The sequence below is a fragment of the Eumetopias jubatus genome, unplaced genomic scaffold, assembly GCF_037043125.1.
Source record: "Eumetopias jubatus isolate StellerSeaLion01/CBP00866 unplaced genomic scaffold, mEumJub1_p1.0 scaffold_6, whole genome shotgun sequence".
Classification (NCBI taxonomy): Eukaryota; Metazoa; Chordata; class Mammalia; order Carnivora; family Otariidae; genus Eumetopias; species Eumetopias jubatus.
The window spans coordinates 34,768,155-34,787,633 of record NW_028274812.1 but is presented as its reverse complement, the minus strand read 5'-3'; the positions used below and the strand labels follow the sequence as shown (position 1 = coordinate 34,787,633).

General features: G+C 35.9%; 1 protein-coding gene across 1 annotated transcript in view; it reads left to right on the top strand.

Annotated features, from left to right (window-relative positions):
• LAMA2 (laminin subunit alpha 2) overlaps nt 1-19,479 on the top strand; it is a 468,253-nt gene that overhangs the window by 200,603 nt on the left and 248,171 nt on the right. Inside the window, exons 13-16 of the mRNA XM_088023741.1 lie at nt 1,261-1,362; nt 2,308-2,519; nt 11,374-11,485; nt 17,243-17,356. Of these exons, the coding sequence (XP_087879867.1) occupies nt 1,261-1,362; nt 2,308-2,519; nt 11,374-11,485; nt 17,243-17,356 (540 nt within the window). The remainder of the gene's footprint in view (nt 1-1,260; nt 1,363-2,307; nt 2,520-11,373; nt 11,486-17,242; nt 17,357-19,479) is intronic.

Below are 19,479 nucleotides of genomic sequence, written 5' to 3'. Positions count from 1 at the left end.
CAAAAACCTTTTACATAGATTCACCCTTCGTTACTCACAATAATGCCAAGTGCTATAGTCCAGGCAGATATTTATTATTTTATATATGAAAAGACATTAGAGTAGGGCTATTTCTCAGGAGAACAGGGGAATAAGAGTTTTCTGAATTCTAGTTCCTCATAGAGCTCCATGTAATGAGCTCTTGGAAGACATTGCAGAGCTGTGATTTGAAAACCCTGTTTAATCAGCCATGGCAAGCTATGTGCCATTCCCTATGGAGCAACTCCGAGAGGAATCCAGGTTCCTCCTCCTCCATCCAGTGCATCGCCGGGAATTGCTTTGTGGTCAGGGTCTGCAGTAAGAGGCTACAGAGAGCCAGCGGCTGCAAAGCTGGGGCTCTGTGTGTCAGCATGGAGGAAACAGCGGAATACAAATCATCAGCTTTGTTTTATGAATGTCTTTATTTACAGGGCTAGAGTGGAATTTTTAAAAAAGGACTGCAGTATTTGCATCGAGTCTGTCACTCAAGTTCCAATGTTGATTCCTGTCCTATAAATGATCTTGCTTCCCTATTTTTTTTTCCTTTCTACAAGGTTACTCTCAATGTCAGAAGATGTAAACCTCAAGCATCCATTATATGGGGCTTGGCATATAGAAGTTTATTTAATGCAAAGGAATAATAACATTCATTCCAACTAAGCATATTTGATTGCACAGGGAAAGTGTATCTTCTTTGGGAATTTTGATTGAATTGTATCATAATATAAAATTTGCTGCCATTCTTTTATTTTGCTCTGACCCACAACATTTCCCCGTGTAGCTTATAGTCTATGTAAAGTTACTGTCAAATGGAGTGATGTCTTTGTTGAAAGTGTTCAGACCAACAAGAAGTGAGTGACCCTCAGGGATGGGTAGAAATCTCCCAATTTTGACGAAGATCCTTCTCTGCTTGGGAATTGTAAAGCTCAAGTTATAGATGAGGAAAATGACAGAGGGGCTGTGTTTGGTTTCACAGAACTTAACCTATTTCAGCAAGGCTGCAATACTGGGGAAAATAATACATGAATTTATATTTATGTCAGGCTTGCTGTTGATGGGTAAGGTTCGTATAGAGGTTACTGCTAAAGAAATGTCTATCATTCTCACTCTGCACTCTTGTGATTTCTGTTTCTTTCAAATCCTACCCTCTAGAACAATAAAATGATTTTAAAATGATAAGTGAAATATGATTTAATAGCCCATCTCCTGTCTTGTAATGATTACGTATCTCCTCTCTTGTAGCTTACCGCAGCTGGAGGACAATTGACGTTTACCATATCATATGACTTCGAAGAAGAAGAAGAAGATACAGAACGTGTACTCCAGATTATGGTTATCTTAGAGGTAGAGTACAGAGCAGATCATTTATGTTCAACTGTTTCACACTCTTAAGTTATTCCTTACCTGATTGGTTTGACATTAATTTACATATGACTTAGGGAATATTATATCTTGGGAAATTTTTTTATGCCCGTCTTCTGTTTCACCCTGAGAGATATCTATAAGACTGACCATATTCATTAAGTTCCAGTGATAACGGAGACCTTTAGACCAGACTTGGACTTTAAAATAAAAACATATTGACCATATTCCCAAGAATATAAGTATGATGAAGTATTTAGGCAAATGCTGATTTACATAGCTTAATTTTTTCCATCTCCTCTTGCTTCCAAGTAGATTTTATGGTCTACTTGGCAGATGCAAATGAAAAAGGAAACTTGTTTATTTAGGTGTAGTTAAATCTTGACTTCAGAACTCTTAATTTAGATAAGAAAGATATAGGAGAAACAGCTTTCAGGACTTAGGGGGCCATGGACAATTCCAAAATGCTGGAGACCTAAAGATATCTTAGAGCCTCCCCCCCTTTTCTCTTCCTCTTCCTCCAATACTCAATCTCAAAGGCACACACTTGCAAGCACATTTGTGATTCCAAATAGGTTGATGTTGATTTAGCACTGCGCTCAATAGGTTGATGTTGATTTAGCACTGCACTCTGTTGTTCTTTGCCTTAAACCTTTCATGCATGTGAATCAATGACAAAATTCTTCCCCCAGCATACATATTTCCAGTATTAAGTGATCGGGATGATCTGGTTAAGGCCAACAGTTAATTTGCCTTCTCTTACTTCTATATATACCAGAAATATACTGAACAAAAGGAAAGCCAACCTGGAATTAAAAATTTACTGAGGATAATTCACCAAGTGGCAAATCCAAATATGCAACCTCTTTACCCTTTTATACCTTCTTTTCACAGTTTTACCCTTTTGTACTTTCTTTTCCCCTTTAGGGAAATGACTTGAGAATCAGCACAGCCCAAGATGAGGTGTATCTGCAACCGTATGAAGAACATATTCATGTACTGTCACTTAAAGAAGAATTGTTTACCATACATGGCACAAATTTCCCTGTCAGTAGAAGAGAGCTGATGACAGTGCTTGCGAATTTGAAGAGAGTCCTCTTACAAATCACGTACAGCCTTGGGATGGATGCCATCTTCAGGTAAACTCAAGAACTGCATCTCCCGGTGTTCCCGCACTTCCTCTGGAGCAAACGTGCATGCGGTAGAAGAGTGACTTTGAAGATCTGTAGGTTTCCTTCAAATAGTAGATAAGAATCGAGCCCTAGTTTTCCAAAAAGCATTTCTGTTAAAACTTCAAAATTTAAATACCCAGAAGGAATGTGTCTTAGCCCTTTTCTAGTATTGAGGATTCCTTCACAGTTTGGCCAGAGCATGTGATAAAAAATGATCCGTATTCTGAGAAATTCTGTACTGGAAAATAAAATCTCCATTATGTTGACTCAGATTGTGGGGAACTAAAGAGGCGTAACTCCAGGGTAGTCATATTCAGAAAGTAGTTTGTATTTTCTTCCCTTAATTAATTAACGTGTATCTAACTTAATAGTATATAGTTCATAATAAGAAATATAAGCACCTTCATCTAAATAATCCCAAGTCTCTTTATAAAAGACTAGGATGGCTGTGTGATGTAAAGGAAAGAGTATGAGCTTTGGAGCCAACCTAACTCGGTATTCTGTGAGTTCAATTCCTTATTTTATGTGTGACCTTTGGCAAGTGATTGGTCCTTGTGGAAACTTGGTTTCTTCAAGTGTAAAGCGGAAATTATAGTGTCTACCTTTCAGGGTCACTGTGAAAATTATATGTGATAATTATGGAAAGTACTCATTAATTGGAACTGGTTGTTTTCCATTTTTTTTCTCTAAAAAGAGAACTTTTGACTGGAACCAAACATGCTCATATCCAACTAACTGTAGGCTGCTGTGCTTTTCATTTTAAAAACAGTGATGTATTAGTCCAGTGAAATGTAAACTTCAGCTGTGTCTGAATGAGCTTTTTTCCCCTTCTGCTTTTCTGCTGTAATAATAAGCACAAGCTAGCACGGCAGCGTCCCCCCTAAATGAGATTAAGTTAGATGATGAAACATGACCCAAAACTGACAACGTGACATATTCAGAATTAAAAGAATGTCTCCAATACTGGTTTATCTACAGAAGGATTTTTTTTTTATGCTGATGCTCCCCACCCCCATCATTTGCTTGTGCTGCTGCCTATTTTGTCTTTCACTTGTGCCATTTCAACTAAGTGTAATCATCATTACCATCTCCCAAAGGAGGGGACTCAGATTCATAAACAAAACTATTGTCAAACAGTATACCTCTTTTGCATAGGCAATTCTGCTAGAAGCTGGGTTAAAATGCCATGAAGATGTGAAGCAGCACTTAGGAATTAATTATGTTTTCTCCCATTTAGTAAATAGAGGTTGTCATCATGTTTAAACAGTACAGAGAGATGAGTCCTCTGGCTTTCAGTGGGAATGACAACCAAATTGACAAAAGTGGCTAGGGGGCTTATTTATTTTTGTCAGCCTTGCTTCTCAGACTAGTTCATCCAAAGGCATTTCCTCCTGATTTATGTCAGATAATTTCAGTGTCTACCTATCAAAATCATCATTTTCATTTGAAGCCTTCCAAAGTGTTCCCCTTTATGAGTGACTTGTTCACAGAGCAAGGGTATGGGAACGACACTGGAGATAATCCAAGTAGGTGGCTGCTTTCTGCAGCCTAAGTTACCTAAAGTACTGTCGTTCTAGAAGGAAAAGCCAGTGTCAGATTTGAAACTCCTACCCGTTTCAGGTAAGCAGAAAGTCAGCATAAATCCTGACTCTGTGAACTTGTTATATTTTATTTATCTCTGATCTACAAGTGGATGGAATCATATTTGTAAAACATCACTTGAATTGATTTCAACTTGTCTTGCACAGTAGGCTTCCGACCTGGCATCCAGTTTGTATGTAAGCACAAGTAAATTGAGGCTATCTCCACAAAACTTGGTGTTTTAGTTGTATTTAAAGAAGATTTTCTTCCATGGTAGTTCTCAGCACGTGGACTTCGCTTCCTCCAGCTGTGTGGTTAGATGCAGATGAATAGTTGAAGGAAAACTAGCCTGTGGGTCAGGATTTTGACTTCTGTTTTCAATTCAGCTATTTAATAGTTGTAAACATAAGTGTAGCTTTGACCTCTTTGAATTTCAATCACCTCATCTGTGAAATACGGAGGAGGACAATTGCCTTGCCAACTTCAAAAGGTCACCATGAGAATAGAATTAGAGGGCTGCAAAAACATTTTGCTAATGGCAAATAGGCACACAAAAGGAAGCATTTCTATCTGACCTTCGTCACTGCAAGCAACACCATTTTCTCCAAGTACCATTAAGACTTTGGAGACATGGAGGATAAAGCACATAGTGATAGTTCCAAAATGGTGACAATTTTTGCTGTCATTCTTTTCCAGAATGCTGAGAGGCTCACACAATAAAATTGATTTCTTTCTCATTGCCCTCATTGGGAAGATGAAAACAGAAAAATTTCATCCTTCTATTAGAAATAGAAATCAACTTAATCAAATCATACATCTTTCTTCTATAAATTCTCTAAACATTAGCTTTACTAGCACCCTTGATATTTAACTCAAACAAGGAGTCTGTTCAGCTTTTCTTAAATATCAATTAGGTATAAACTCTGCAACTTTTTTTCTTTTACCTTATGGCAGACATTAGTTCAATTCATCAAATTTCCAATCCCCTCCTTTTTTATTTTATTTTATTATTTACTAATTTATTTTTAAAATCTTCATTGAAGTATAATTGACATATTATCATTAGTTTCAGGTGTATGACATAGTGATTCGACAATTATATACATTACAAAACGCTCACCTTGGTAAGTGTAGTTACCATCTCTCACCATACAAAGTTATTGCAATAATATTGACTATATTCTTGATGCTGTACTTTTCATCCTTATGACTTATTTATTTTATAACTGGAAGTTTGTACCTCTTAATTCCCTTCACTTATTTTGCCTATCCCCTACTTCCCTCCACTCTGGCAACCCCCATTTGTTTTCTGTATTTATGAGTCTGTTTCCATCTTTGTTGTTGTCGTTTGTTTGTTTATTTGTCCCTTTGCTTTGTGTTGCAGATTCCACGTATAAATGAGATTATATGGTAGTTACCTTTCTCTGTCTGACTTATTTCACTTAGCATAATACCCTCTAGGGCTTTCCATGCTGTAACAAATGGCAAGATCTCATTCTTTGTTATGGCTGAGTAATATTCCATTGGTATATATACCACATCTTCTTTATCCATTCATTTATTGTTAGACACTTAGGTTGTTTGCATATATTGACTGTTGTAAATAATGCCGTAATAAACATAGGGTGCATACATCTTTTTAAATTAGTGGGTTTTTTTTTTCCCCTTGGGTAAATACCCAGATCCAAACTCCTCCTTTTGTACCCTTACATTTCCCTAACCTCTGAGGGTCGATGTGGTCATATGACTTAGTTTGGCCAATGATATGTGAGAAGAAGTGATTTGCCCTGCCGCCCCTCCACCCCCACCCACACACACAAGAAAGCATTGAATTGCCGGTATGAGACTCTCTGGAGCTTATCCACCTACAAGAAGATAAAAGTAGCCTGAAGTATTTACAGCATATAGAGGTCAGCTGCCCTAAACAGTCACCCAGAACTGTGGAGGATTTTACATGAGTAAACTTTTTGTTTTCATTAAACCACTAAGAATTTGGAGTTGTTTGTTACCACAGCGTAACTGAGCCCCCATCATGACTTTATCGTGATATACCCCATTGTGTCTTTATTGCTTGAAAATGAATTCAGAATCATTTCAAGGCAAGGTATGTTCATATGGCTTTTTAGAGTAAATGTGTGTTGGGGGTTCGCACCAAAAATATTACACAGAATTTATGGAATAAATAATCTAGAAAAACCCTTGTTAATAAAGGAGTCTCTTGATGATTTTAGTAATAGTGTTGAGAGATGTATGATATGCATCTACCTTTTGAAATAAATGAAACAGGTAACTGTATTTTGAAGAAATTGTACTGATAAAGCCTTCAAAACTTAAAAAAAAATCTTATGCAACTCACTAGGCATTGGGCTCTTGGTAAGGGGTTTAAACCCACCTGTTTTTCCTCCCTATTGCCTTTGACTACCTGCCAAATCAATTCTGTAAATATTGGATTCATTCAGTCTGCCACCATTTCCTGAGTGTCTTATATATATCTATCTTTCTAAGTCTCAGTCTCCTCTTCTGTAAAATGGCAGAAAAATTACTAACTTTCAAGATGGAAGACTAGGTGAGAAAATGATGTACCAAAAAACACCTGATATGCTATCTAGCAATATATTGGGAGGCAATGTAGGGTCACAAGGTGATCATTGGTTTTGGGTTTGAATCTGTGCTGCACTGTTGGCTAACTGTATTATATTGGACACAGCACTTCTCTGAGTCTCAGGTTCTTCATTTGTAAATGTGGACAATAACACGATTACCACACTGCATTCGCTCATAGTTAAATGAGATGTCTGTCAAGCCCCATTATAGTACACAGATGATAGCAGACACTCCATAAGCAGTAATTATTATGATGTGGTCGTTCTAGACTAAGGAAAAAGTACAATGATGGATAAATGATCACTGAATTAAAGAAAGACATACTCCAGGATGGAAGGCAGACATGTGCATTTATGGTAGTATAAGAAATAGTGCATTAGAAATGTACACAGTACATACATACTGGTAGAGCTAAGAAGAAAGAGATGAATTATCATATTAGCATTTAATATAATGTTTGTGAATGGCTTCAGTGGTATCCGATTCTGTCAGTTATTTCCCTTACTAGATGGGGAATTAAAAATGATTGTAGGAAATGTCTAGCTCTTGTTCAGATGGCCCACTCAGACATTACCTGGGCCACTAAATAATTCTTTGCCTTTTTAGGAGTGGAGTAACATTTATCCGTTCCCACTGAGCGGTACTTGATGGAACTTCCACAAGATAGAGACTACGGGAAGTTCTGAGTCATCATCTTGGTTTGACAAAAATGAAATAGAACAAAGCACCTGAAACAGCAAAATGAAATCTTCATCTCTGGTGGCTAACCCCAAGTAGCATTTGTTTAAGTAGAATTAAATGGATGCCTTCAACAGAAAAAAGATAGGGAAAAAAAATTATTTACAATAGTTTTATGATCAAAGTTCTTATTGTTTCAAAGAATATTTTATATATTATTGTTATTATTATCTTAGCAAAGCTTAACCTATGTAAGTCTGATAGAAATATAGTGAAACAAAAATATTGAGAACAATCTTTAAGTCAGTACCAGGACAATACTTCTGATATGATTCTAATATTTTCAGTACAAGCTTATATAGTTATGTCTTTTCTCTTCATCATCTTATCCATATTTCCAAGTCATAAGAATAAGGGGAAATAGCCAGCTAAAGCATGTGTCTTAGTTGACAAATCTTTGATAGTTCATGCACTTCTAAAATTTAGTACCTTATTACTATCAGCATTATGTATTTAAATAAATGCAGCCTGGTATCAAGTAAAGAACGTGTCTATATTGAAGGGGGGAAAAAACTGCAGCCTTCTTTATGAGTAACACTTAAAACTGTTAAACACATTAAAATCCCATTTACCAACAGCAGAACCTGATGAACATTGGGTCTGCTCAGTGAATACTAATGTGGGATATGACTGGGAAAGATGTTTGAATGTTGAAATTAACTCAAAATGGTTACACAGATTAAGGAGAGGAACATCTGTTGTTCAAAAGACAAATGAAATTTGGCAATTCACTGAAAATATTTTTGTTTTTGTTTTGTTATATTTTGAATTGTTCCTTAAAGTAGTCAATTACTCACTTTTCTATTTTGAAACATTCCAATACTCAATTTTATATTGAAAATCCTGGGACTATATACACAATTGACCAGTCTGCTGTTTAGTAAATTGTGACAGTCTTTTATGTGATAATAAACTAGTATAACAACCCTGAAATCATCTAATTCTGAAATTAAAGTGATCAGAAATCTAAGTGAATCTTGTAACAGTCCATTAATTGCAGGCAATAATATGTCACAATTCATTCAGTTGAGTTCTGACTTCTGACCTCAAGTTCTAACTCTAACATTTTTCAATTTATTTATTTATTTATTTATTTGCCAGATCAAACAAGTAATTTGTCTTTTACTTATCTGACTTTATTTATCTGGAATGTGGATACTAGGCTTCAGTGTATCATTTGTTTGGGAGTATGTTAGTCGGTGTTTATAACTACATTCCTTTCACCTATTCATTTACCTATCCATTCATCTATTCATGCATGTATGTTTGTGTATGTAGTCTTGTATCCATTCATTCATCTATCCATCTATCCATTCATCCATCCAACAAAAATTTATTGAGCATGTATTGAGATGATCTGGCTAGGTACACAGATGACACAATAGGGTTTTGTGAGAAGTAGCTCATAAGCTCACGTCGACACAAGCAAGTACTCTCCTTAGTAACTCAAACCCTATGCTGTGGTGTATTCATACGATAGAATACTACTCAGCCATAAGAAGGAATGATGTACTGATACATGCTACAACATGGATGAACTTTGGAAAACATTATACCAAAAGAGAGAAGCCAGACACAAAAGGTCATGTATAGTATAATTCAATCATTTATATGAAATATCCAGAATTATCCATGATAAATCTGTGGAGACAGAAAGCAGATTCATGGCTCACCAGGGGCTGGGAGAAAGGCCAGAATAGGAAGTGACTGCTTAATAGGTATAGGGTGTTCCTATGGGCTGATGAAAATGCTTGGAACCAAACAAAGGTTGTAGCTGCCCAACATTGTGAATGTACTAAATGAACATGTTAAAATGGTTAATTTTATGTTATATGAATTTCACCCCAATGGAAAAAAAAAAGGAGTTGCCAGTGATACTTCTTGTACAATTTTATTTGATGGGGGAAAAAATGACCTCTTAGAGATTTTCTTAAAAGTCTCTATGTAACCTGAACACTGTAAAAGAGTGATTTTTAACACTTACCATTTTAGGAACTTCTATTAGGTTGTACAGACTGTACCCCCAGAGAAGAAAGCATTCAAGAAGTAGTGTTCAATGAATTAATCTGTGGCTAAAGATAAATCCCTTATCTTTAGAAGATGTCAGTTAGTACTCAGCACCTGGGATGATCCCATCCAATTGCCTTGGTTTTTCTTTTCAACTTTTTGGTTATGTCTGAGGTCATATACATTCCAAGGTACTATCAAGTGTCTAGGATTAGTAAAGTAAGAGTAAAAACAATAAAGATTTTAATGTATTTTTTTTTATTTTAAGTAGGCTCCAATGCCCAACGTGGGGCTTGAACTCACAACCCTGAGATTGAGTCTCATGCTCTATTGACTGAGCCAGCCAGCTGCCTCAAAACAGTAATATTTTGAAACTTATTAGCTAAAAAGCTTACAATTTGGTTAAAGGTTGTTACCTTTGAAGTTACATTAAATGAGCCCATTAGCTTTGTTGTCTGGATTGATTACAGCATAGATTCCCAAATCTCGGAAACTCCTTGATAAATGTAAATCACCGATTAATAAAAATCTACTACCACTCTTTTGGAAAGCAACTGAAAACGCAAGAGTTGGTTACATCTTTCTTATGGTTAAAGGATGGCATATAATATTGTGTTAGGGGAGGTTAACAATCATTTTAAGAAGCAATACTTACCACTAGTCAATAGCAATCAATTAATTTTGTGCCCCTAGAGTTTATTTTAAATTTGTTTTAATATATTAAAATGGCAAGAAGCTAGATTTGGAGATTCAAGTAGTATTTCTTGTAGTACTCATGTAGAAATTTTCTATCTTGTCTCACAGTCAGTGAGAATAATGTTAATAAAATGCCTACTATTTAATAATCACCTACTATGTGTTATATATATGAACTTTATCTTCATTATTTCATTTAATTCTTTAATCAAGCTTATGATGTATGAACTCTTATATAATCTTCACTGCATAGAGGAGAATACTGAGACCTAGAGAAATTAGTAATTTTTTCTAGGCTACAGGACTGGTAAATGTCAGAGACAGGATATGAATCTTCGTCTGTCTGACTCCCAAGTCTGTGTTGTTAACAATGAAGCTTTTAAAATTTCTTTTATGAAAAAAAAATGGGAAAAGCCAAGAAGACCCAAATAACATTTAATTAAATTGTTTTAAGTTTTCGTATTTTTGGAAGGAAATACATATGGGAAATACATATACATGTAATGTACATAAATACCATATATATAAATAAAAGGCAAATATAACAGCATTTTTCAATTTGGCCAAACCAGCTTCTCCCCAAAATAATGGGTGACACCAAGTCACTCTGCTAAAATCACTGGATTATACAGAAGTGCTGGTGAAAATGAAACCCATAGATACAGAGAACAATGCCTTCAATTTAGACCAAAAACAAATTAAGAAAATAGTTCTAAGTAATTCAACTGAGCATTTGAAAGTTTCACTTTTACCTACCAATGTGCAGATTTGTTTCTGAGAAAAAAGAAATCAAAATAGCTTCCTTTTTTTTTTTCCTTCCATCTTTCCTTCCAATTTAAATCCTCAGGCTTGTGTTAACAATGTCTTCTTTTGATTTCGTAGTTTAAATGTTAAAGTGAGTCAGTCATGTGAATGTTTTCTGTTTTAAAAATACCTTCAACTATGTTATTTTAAACTCTCTCCCCAAGAAAGGAAATCAAAACACATAGCCAAAGCCCAAGAAGTGAACAAAAATATTCTCCTATCTTTTCAACATTTGATGTTGTAGTGGTGGTGAGCACTTTTCACTGGACAGATTTAATGAATGACCAGAGCTTCAAGTTATGGATATCTGTTGGCCATTTACCTATATTTACATTCTTATTGCTACACTATTTCTCAAGCTATTTACCATCTCTTTTCCTTCCCACTGTAGGTTAGGCTCTGTTGGCCTTGAATCCGCGGTCCCCTATCCTACTGACAGAAGCCTTGCAGCAGCTGTGGAGGTTTGTCAATGTCCTCCCGGGTACACTGGTTCTTCTTGTGAAGTAAGTTTGCAAGAATAAATCCTCAGCGCATTCCAAGTTCCTTCCACATTGCTTTCAATACGCTGTTTTAAAAGTAGTTTAGCTCTTCCATCAATGATTGCACAAATAAATGATAGTGTTTTCCTTGAGGAAGAAACTTGAGTGTCTGCCAAAAATCATGGCTTTTCAAATAGAGTGCTACTCACATTATGTCATCTTGAAATTATGTTTCTGTTCTGGATATTTTTACTTTACAACAGCTGAAAATCTGATATTTTCCTAAGTGTGTATTTCCTATTTAATTGGTTGATAAAATAAGATGAATGATAGCAGAATAATATTTAATATTTCAAAATAATTTCCCTTCATTTCTGTCTCTGTACTTACCAGGAGTTAGCACATCCCCCCCCTTCCTCTGGTTTTGAATGTTGTGTATCACACTCTTTCTCTACTTTATTTCTAAGAATACCAAACTGCAAGTATCTGAAGGATACAATCTTTAAAATGCCAAGAATATAATATATGGCAGAAATAACCTTGATCTGGAAAATTTCCTACATGTGTTTGATTTGCTTAACACCTAAAATTTGAGATATTTATTGTTACCCCAATATTCTAGTTTTGTAATAAGATTAACATTTCTTATTTAATACCACAGTATGTCATTTTAAGGTAATAATTTTCATGTACTTGTATGTATGTCTTTTTTTAGGTAGTTTGAAATTGGTTTTACTTGAAACCTGGTCAAAAAATGTAAACACCATTTTCCTGATAGAGGACATAGCTTGCAGATAAATAGGAGCTTAAATTCTTTAAAAATGGTGCCTTTAAGGAATCATTTGAGTACACCAAAATGTTCCACTTCAACACACTATCCCATTATGCCATTTGTAGAAATACTCTAGGCATTGCTTTGTCAGTTCCTTCGTACTCTAAAATAGTGCATGCTTTTGGAGGATATGCGGGATTTAGAGTCATATTCATGACAAATGTGTTTTCTTTAACTAGGCTCAGATTCATCTATCTAGAAATAAAACTAAATGAAATTCGTTGAGACACTTGCTTTTCCAAAATTCGTGTAAAGTAGAGAAAAATAATTGTGGAAATAAATTTGTTCTGTCAACCTAAATTTGATTTTACATTTAAAATACATGCTGTATTTGATGAAACATATTCTTTTATTAAGAGCCTACCAGTTTTTTTTCAAGCCAGAAAGCTCCCTTTGAACCTTTAAGTTCCTATTTCAATTGGAGTAATAAATACCTTGATTCTATTTTTTGCTTTAATCTTATCCCCACATTCATTATTCCCTGTACTCTTCTTCATCTTTATGAGTCCCAAACATCCACTGATATAAAACTGAATATTAGAATTGTTCAGTTGGCTATATGTTTTGTTTATTCTTTCCTCTCTTCAAAAATATTTACTGTGAATCTTTGGTAAATTCTGTACTACATGCTGAGGGGATTATCTAGAAGGTTACATCATAATCCCTGTCCTTAAACAGCTAACGATCTATTTCGGGAGACAGAACAAACACCTATGAAAAATTGGATCACAGCACCATATAATTAAGGGACTGGTAAATGGTACAGAACATAAGTGCAATAATCATTCAAAGAGGTGAGCAGTTCCAGTAGAACACAGTGTCACTGAAAGTATCCCAGAGTGGAGAAACCTCAAATTAGATGCTAAATAATGATAACAATTAGGTAGGAAGAGAGAAGCCTGGAAGAGTCAAAACAAAGAAACAGAGGAGGGAAAATAAAAGCTTCCTGTGATTCTCACACAATAATTGTTTGATAAAATAAAGGTGTTCTGAAGCCCATAAAGGAATTTATGAATCAGGCAGGAGACAATGAATTCTGGAACTCCGGAATTTCTCTCTGACTTTTTCATTTTTTTCTACTAACAATTCCTTCTTTTCCTCATCAAAACTTCCAAATTTTAGACTTACTATTATTCATTTCTATCCTTTCCTGATTTCCCTTGCTTTTTATTGAGTTCATAAAGCCAGTCACGCTGGCTTTGCTATCACCAATACCTGCAGACCACTTAAAAGCTGAGTAAACTACAAAGACCAGAATGTCGTAATTCTTGGTTGTCAAAAAACAAGTCAAACCACTCATTATAATGTCATTCTCTTTTACTTTATTTGGGGTCACAATGTTGATTCGAAATCTTATTTTCTCATTTCTCCCCAACTTCTTATAAATCCCTCCACAGTTTATCTTTCAAATATTTTCTGACTTTCCTAGTACCAGCATAATTCATTTCACTTCACAGTGGGACAGGTGAAGAAGTGGAAGCAAAGTGGGGTAACTGAAAAAAGAATTATCTCAATTCAAATCTTTGTTTTCTTTTCTATATGATGGGAATAATATTAACCACCTCATGAAAGTGTTCATACATTTTTTTTAGCTAATAGATATTGATAATCATGTATTTTGACACATCAAGACCCCTGACATGGATCATAAGGTGATGAACAATACAGATATGGTCCCTGCCCTTGAGGACATTACATTTAGCGGTAGGTTAGACAATATGCCAGAGAGCAAATTTAACTAAAAGTAATAAATACCATGAAGAAAATTAATAAGATATCTTGATAGAACTACTAAGGATGGGTATTGGAAAAGTAGATGAGAGGGGCTACTTTATAAAAGGTTGTCAGGAGAGGCTCTCTAAAGTGACATGTAATCTGAGTGTTGAAGGATGAGAAGTGTCACCTCATAGAAGAAGCTGGAAGTGGATGAGGAAGGAGTGGAAAGGAGCTTTTTGGAGTCAGCAAGGACCTGAAAGAGGGCAAGGAAGCCTAGAGCTTAGTACGCAAGGGAGAGAGTAGCACAAGATGTGATTGGAAGAGCCGGACCATTCAGAGCTTTGCCTGCATTATAATAATTTGGGATTTTATTCTAAGTGCAACGGAAATTCATGAGAATATTTTAAGGTGGGTAGTACCATGACCTGAGTTTTATTATTTGAAAAAGACTTTATGGCTATAGTCTGAAGAACATAATATAGGAAGGCAAGAATGAGAGGAAGAATAGTTAATATGCTACTGTGGTAGAGCATGCTATTATGGTAGAATATGCTGTTGTGGGGTTTATTTTAGACTAATGGCAGGGATGTAGAAAGATAGGAGTTTACTCTCTATATATTTTGGTAGTAGAGCCAATAGGATTTATTGATAGTTTACACACCAGGGGAGAGTTTGAAGAACTAAGCAGTTTAGGAATGAGTCATCGATTACCAGCTTGAACATTTGGATATGATGTCATTTACTGAGCTGGGGAAAACTGGGGAGGAATAGCTGTGGGGAGAGGACAGATTTAGTTGTCCATCTTAGAAATACTGGGTTTGAAAAGTGTAAATTATAGATGTCAATATTCAGTTAGAATATGCAGGTCTTGAATTTGGAATATCAGTCTGGTCTAGAGATATATATTTGGAAGGCATCATCAACCATGGGACTGAACAAAATTACCTAGGAGAGAGCGTGATGAGAAAGAGAAAAGTGATCAAGTTCCCAGGAGCTCTGGACAATGAGAAGTTGGGTCAAAGCAGAGGAGAAAGCAAAGAACGAGGGCGGAAATGAGACTGTGATGAGGTGGAAATTGAAAGATGAGGGCATTTGAGGGGGAGAGGAGTCAACTAAGCCATATGTTGATGGGAGGTCAGATAAAGTGCAGTCATAGAATTGTCTACTGGCTTTGGCTACCTGGAATGTGGTGACATAGCCATGGTCAGTTTTAATTGAGTGGTGGCGGCACAAGACAGAGTAGAATGGAATGAAGCATGAGAGGGAAGTGAATGAAAGAATTTTTGGTAGTTATACTGAAAAGAAAAACAGGTAGGTAACTGGAAAGTTATGGGATATTAAGGAAGTAATTTTGTCACTCTCATTAGTTAATTTTCGAGCTGATAGTAGTGATCCAGTAGAAAAGAAAGCTATTACTGCTGCAACCCAGAGAGAGAACACTGGAAAGACAACAGATAATGGAATGCAGATTACGAGTATAGTGATACTCCTTTGAGAGGAGTAAGAACCCGCATGCCCCACCACATTGTTCTAGAGGGGAATATGGCAAATGGAGATATTGCTGATGCTTTTGGACTCAATGAAGATGTGGTATGAGTCATACATTTGCAGAGTAAAAAGAAAAGCTTACAAATGACAATTCTATGAATATTTGTCCTGAAAACAGTAAATCAGTTCTCTCCCTGTTATCAACATGCTTAATTTCCACCCTTTCTGGGTCTGCCGCTTCACCAGTTTTTAGAAATACATATCACAGAAGGAAATTTCTTCTACAATGAATCTAGGGTGGCAAAAATTTTAATGAGAAATTGTAAGAAAGGGATAGAAAATCGACACCTTTTTTGTACTGTCCAAATTAAGAGGGAAGTCATTTTTGCTTTCCTTTCAGATGTGAAGTATCAGCAGACCCTTCTTTTATGTGTTTGTTATTGATGTTCAAATTTAAGAGTCTTCACACCCTGAGGCAGAAAGAACGTTTCCAACAGTACACAACACAACTCTCTACTTTATTACTTCAGTGGTGTCTCTTGTTTCCATTTTTCAACTGGAAAAAAAAAAAAGGCCTTTTCATGATATATTATGTTATAGTTAACCATCCAGAAATATAATAAATAACCCACAAAATGCAGTTCTAACTTGAGGGAGAACACAAGCTTCTAGAGGGCAGCAGTGTCTGCCTCCCTCAGTTTGCCTCCCATACAGTTGGTAGTAACCCCCACAGAAGGGAAACTTCAAGGCTGACAGTGGACCTAGAATTGGCACTGACACAAAGTTCTTCTAAGAACCGAACGTTTCTTTGAATCAGAATTCCATTTTTTTAAAGATTTTATTTATTTATTTGACCGAGAGAGACACAGCAAGAGAGGGAACACAGCAGGGAGAGTGGGAGAGGGAGAAGCAGGCTCCCCGCCGAGCAGGGAGCCCAATGTGGGGCTCGATCCCAGGACCCTGGGATCATGACCTGAGTTGAAGGCAGACACTTAATGACTGAGCCACCCAGGTGCCCCTCCATTTTTGTATAATACAGTGTTCCACACTTTAAAAAGGGAATGATGAATATAAGTAGAGTTCTAGTAGAATAATGCAATAAAATATCAAGGGAATATGTGGTAAAGAAATCCTGAACTATTTTTGTGCCAACTGGAGAAAATGTACAAAGATGCAGGGAATTGAGAAGGAAAGAGGTGACTTCTTTATGTGTAGAAGTCAGATATGTATGTGATCAAATGTAAAAGGGGGGCACTACCTTTCTTCCAAGTGATTGCCAAGTGACAGAGTTCAGGGCAGTTCTATGTGGGTAAGGGAACGCTTTCCAGAAAAATCGACATTGCTTGGGATGACATTAGGTGCTCTCTTAGGCTGAGGTTCTCTGAAAGTCCTTTTATGTCTGCTGCCCTTTTTCTGTATTTTTCCTTCTCCTTTCCTGTCTGTGCGTTTTACTTTGAGGCTGTCCCATTTCACTTCTTTATATCTCTTCTTTCTTTTACCATTTCAGAAGAGACACCAAGCTAATGCTTCCTCTAATCTCATACCTGCCAGTAACGCTAAGGTCAGTACCAAGTCCCAAGTATCAGGAGGACTTGCTCTGTAGCAATGTTTCAGTAATGGCCGCACTCTGAAGAGCATGTTTGCTGAGCGTGCTACCTACATATGTTCCTTTATCTAAAAAAGACAAAAAAACAAACTTAAAAAAAAAAAAATCCCTGAGACTTGACACCTTATCTTCCTTTCAGTCTTGTTGGCCTCGGCACAGACGAATTAATGGCACTATTTTTGGTGGCATCTGTGAACCATGTCAATGCTTTGGTCATGCAGAATCCTGTGATGACATCACTGGAGAATGCCTGGTAAGTGCTTTCTCCTCTGGGTGTGCTGATTGACAAGGCTGAAATCAGCTCAAGAGGCCCTGCAATTCAACTACTACCTGTGGGACAAACACTTGAGGCAAGAAGTGACTTGACAGGGATCTTTATATTGAACTGAGTTGGAAGCCAAGAATGCTCTTTCATATGTGGTCATCCTGACTAACAAGTATTAGGAAATGTTTATCCACAGGAGTCTGAGAATTGAATTAGAATTAGATATATCATAATAAAATATAATTCCTGGCTGGGATACCTATCTACCATGAAGATATATGGCTTCAATTCCTTCCATAAATCTATCAAAAAGAGACTGTATTTCTATAACGGGAAATGATTTGTATCCTCATAATATGAAAGTATAAAATATAGTCTTTATAATAGACATAATTCAGTTTTTTCCCACAGTGAAAAAACGAGGCCATGCTGCATGTTTTTTTTTATTTTAAAATTTCAACAGTTAAGTAAAAACAAAGTATCATATGTAGATTAAAAATAATAAATATATGCATAATTATATGCATAGTCATCAGAGCTGCTTACCCCTTCTGCAATTAAGTTTAAACTTTTAAGCAGAAGAAAAGCTCTGCAGATTCCAACACTTCCCATGCTGCTAAGAAGCCTCTAGATGAGAGAACGTACGCTGCATAGACCATTCTGATGAACTCAAGGGCATGTTCATTTCATATTGTCTGACGTGGCATGAAGCTTGAAACAACACTTCTCATTTCATTAGTCTTGCAGAAACACAATTTGAAACAGTGCCAATTTAGGAGGATATCATATTCTCATTTCCCTGTAGAATTTAAGGCAGACCCTGTTATCTCTATTTCTTAATGTTCTCTCTTCCTGTTAGTTTTCCCTCCTTTTTCGTCCACTTAAAAGCTTCTGGGAAAAACCCAAAATGAAAATTCAGGGCTTTTGCTTCAATGCAATTTGGCATTTAGGTTTATTGATGCTCTTTCTGTTTTCTGTCTATAAGATTTTATTTAATTGCATTGCAGTATAAAGCATGATAGCCTTAATTTGTGGATCAGTAGATTTTTCAAATGGCATTTTTATGAATAAAAAGACTAAGCGATTTTCATTTTAATTATACCATAAGTCTTTTAAAATGTACCTTGGGAAAAATATTGAGTTACCTTTAAGCACTTTGCTAACATACTATAGGAACTATTCAGCCCAAAGCTGATATGGATTTGCTTTATTTAAATCTAAAGAGACAAAACAAATGGATCACAATACCAGACTTATACTGTTTCCAAAAGTCCTATTTCATGTTGAATTGATGAGGAGTAAATCAAACCATGCTGTTGGTCCATTTGGTTATGTGATATTTCTGAGAATGGAAGCCCTCTTTTTAGAATAAAATAGTTTCATTCAGCATAATTTGGGGAGGAAGAAGGGAGGAAATGACGATTATCTGAGATCTTCTACTGATGAAACCTTGTTTATTGACTCCGTTTCACGGAGAAAAAAATAGAAGGCCACCTTCAAATAACGGAGAGAATCTTAGAGAAACAATAGAGATCTTGTCAATAGAAGTAGAATCTTGTGTTTTCTGGGTTTCCCATTATGGCTGGTTAATATGTGATCATGTAAGACATTTCTGGAGAATTTCAAATGCCTTTTATCTGAAATGATATTGATAACTAAGTGCTAATATACCATTTTGAGCATATTGGTTCTGATATGACCCACAGAGAAAAATATTTGAATGTTGCACATTAAAGACATTTTTAGTGTTTACTTAACCTGCATTTTATCTCCTTTTTTATTATGTATGTTTTTTTTTTCCCCAGCATTAAACAGAGAATTTATGAAATTTACAGATAAACTGCTTTTCAGTTAGCTTGGTTTGAAATATGATTAGAAATGGACTGAAATATATTTTTGATATCAAATCAAAATCCAGACCTCTGTTTAGTGTGGACTTTATAAAAAGGTCATTTTAACTCAAAGTACATTTGAAGTGACCCAGGAAACATTCAAAGCCACATGGGAAGAATGTATACTTGGCCCTTCTCATTGTTATTGTCATATGTGCTGTGAGTGGACATTTGGAAAGCACTTTATATCAGGACACCTGTGAAAATAACCAACCCATC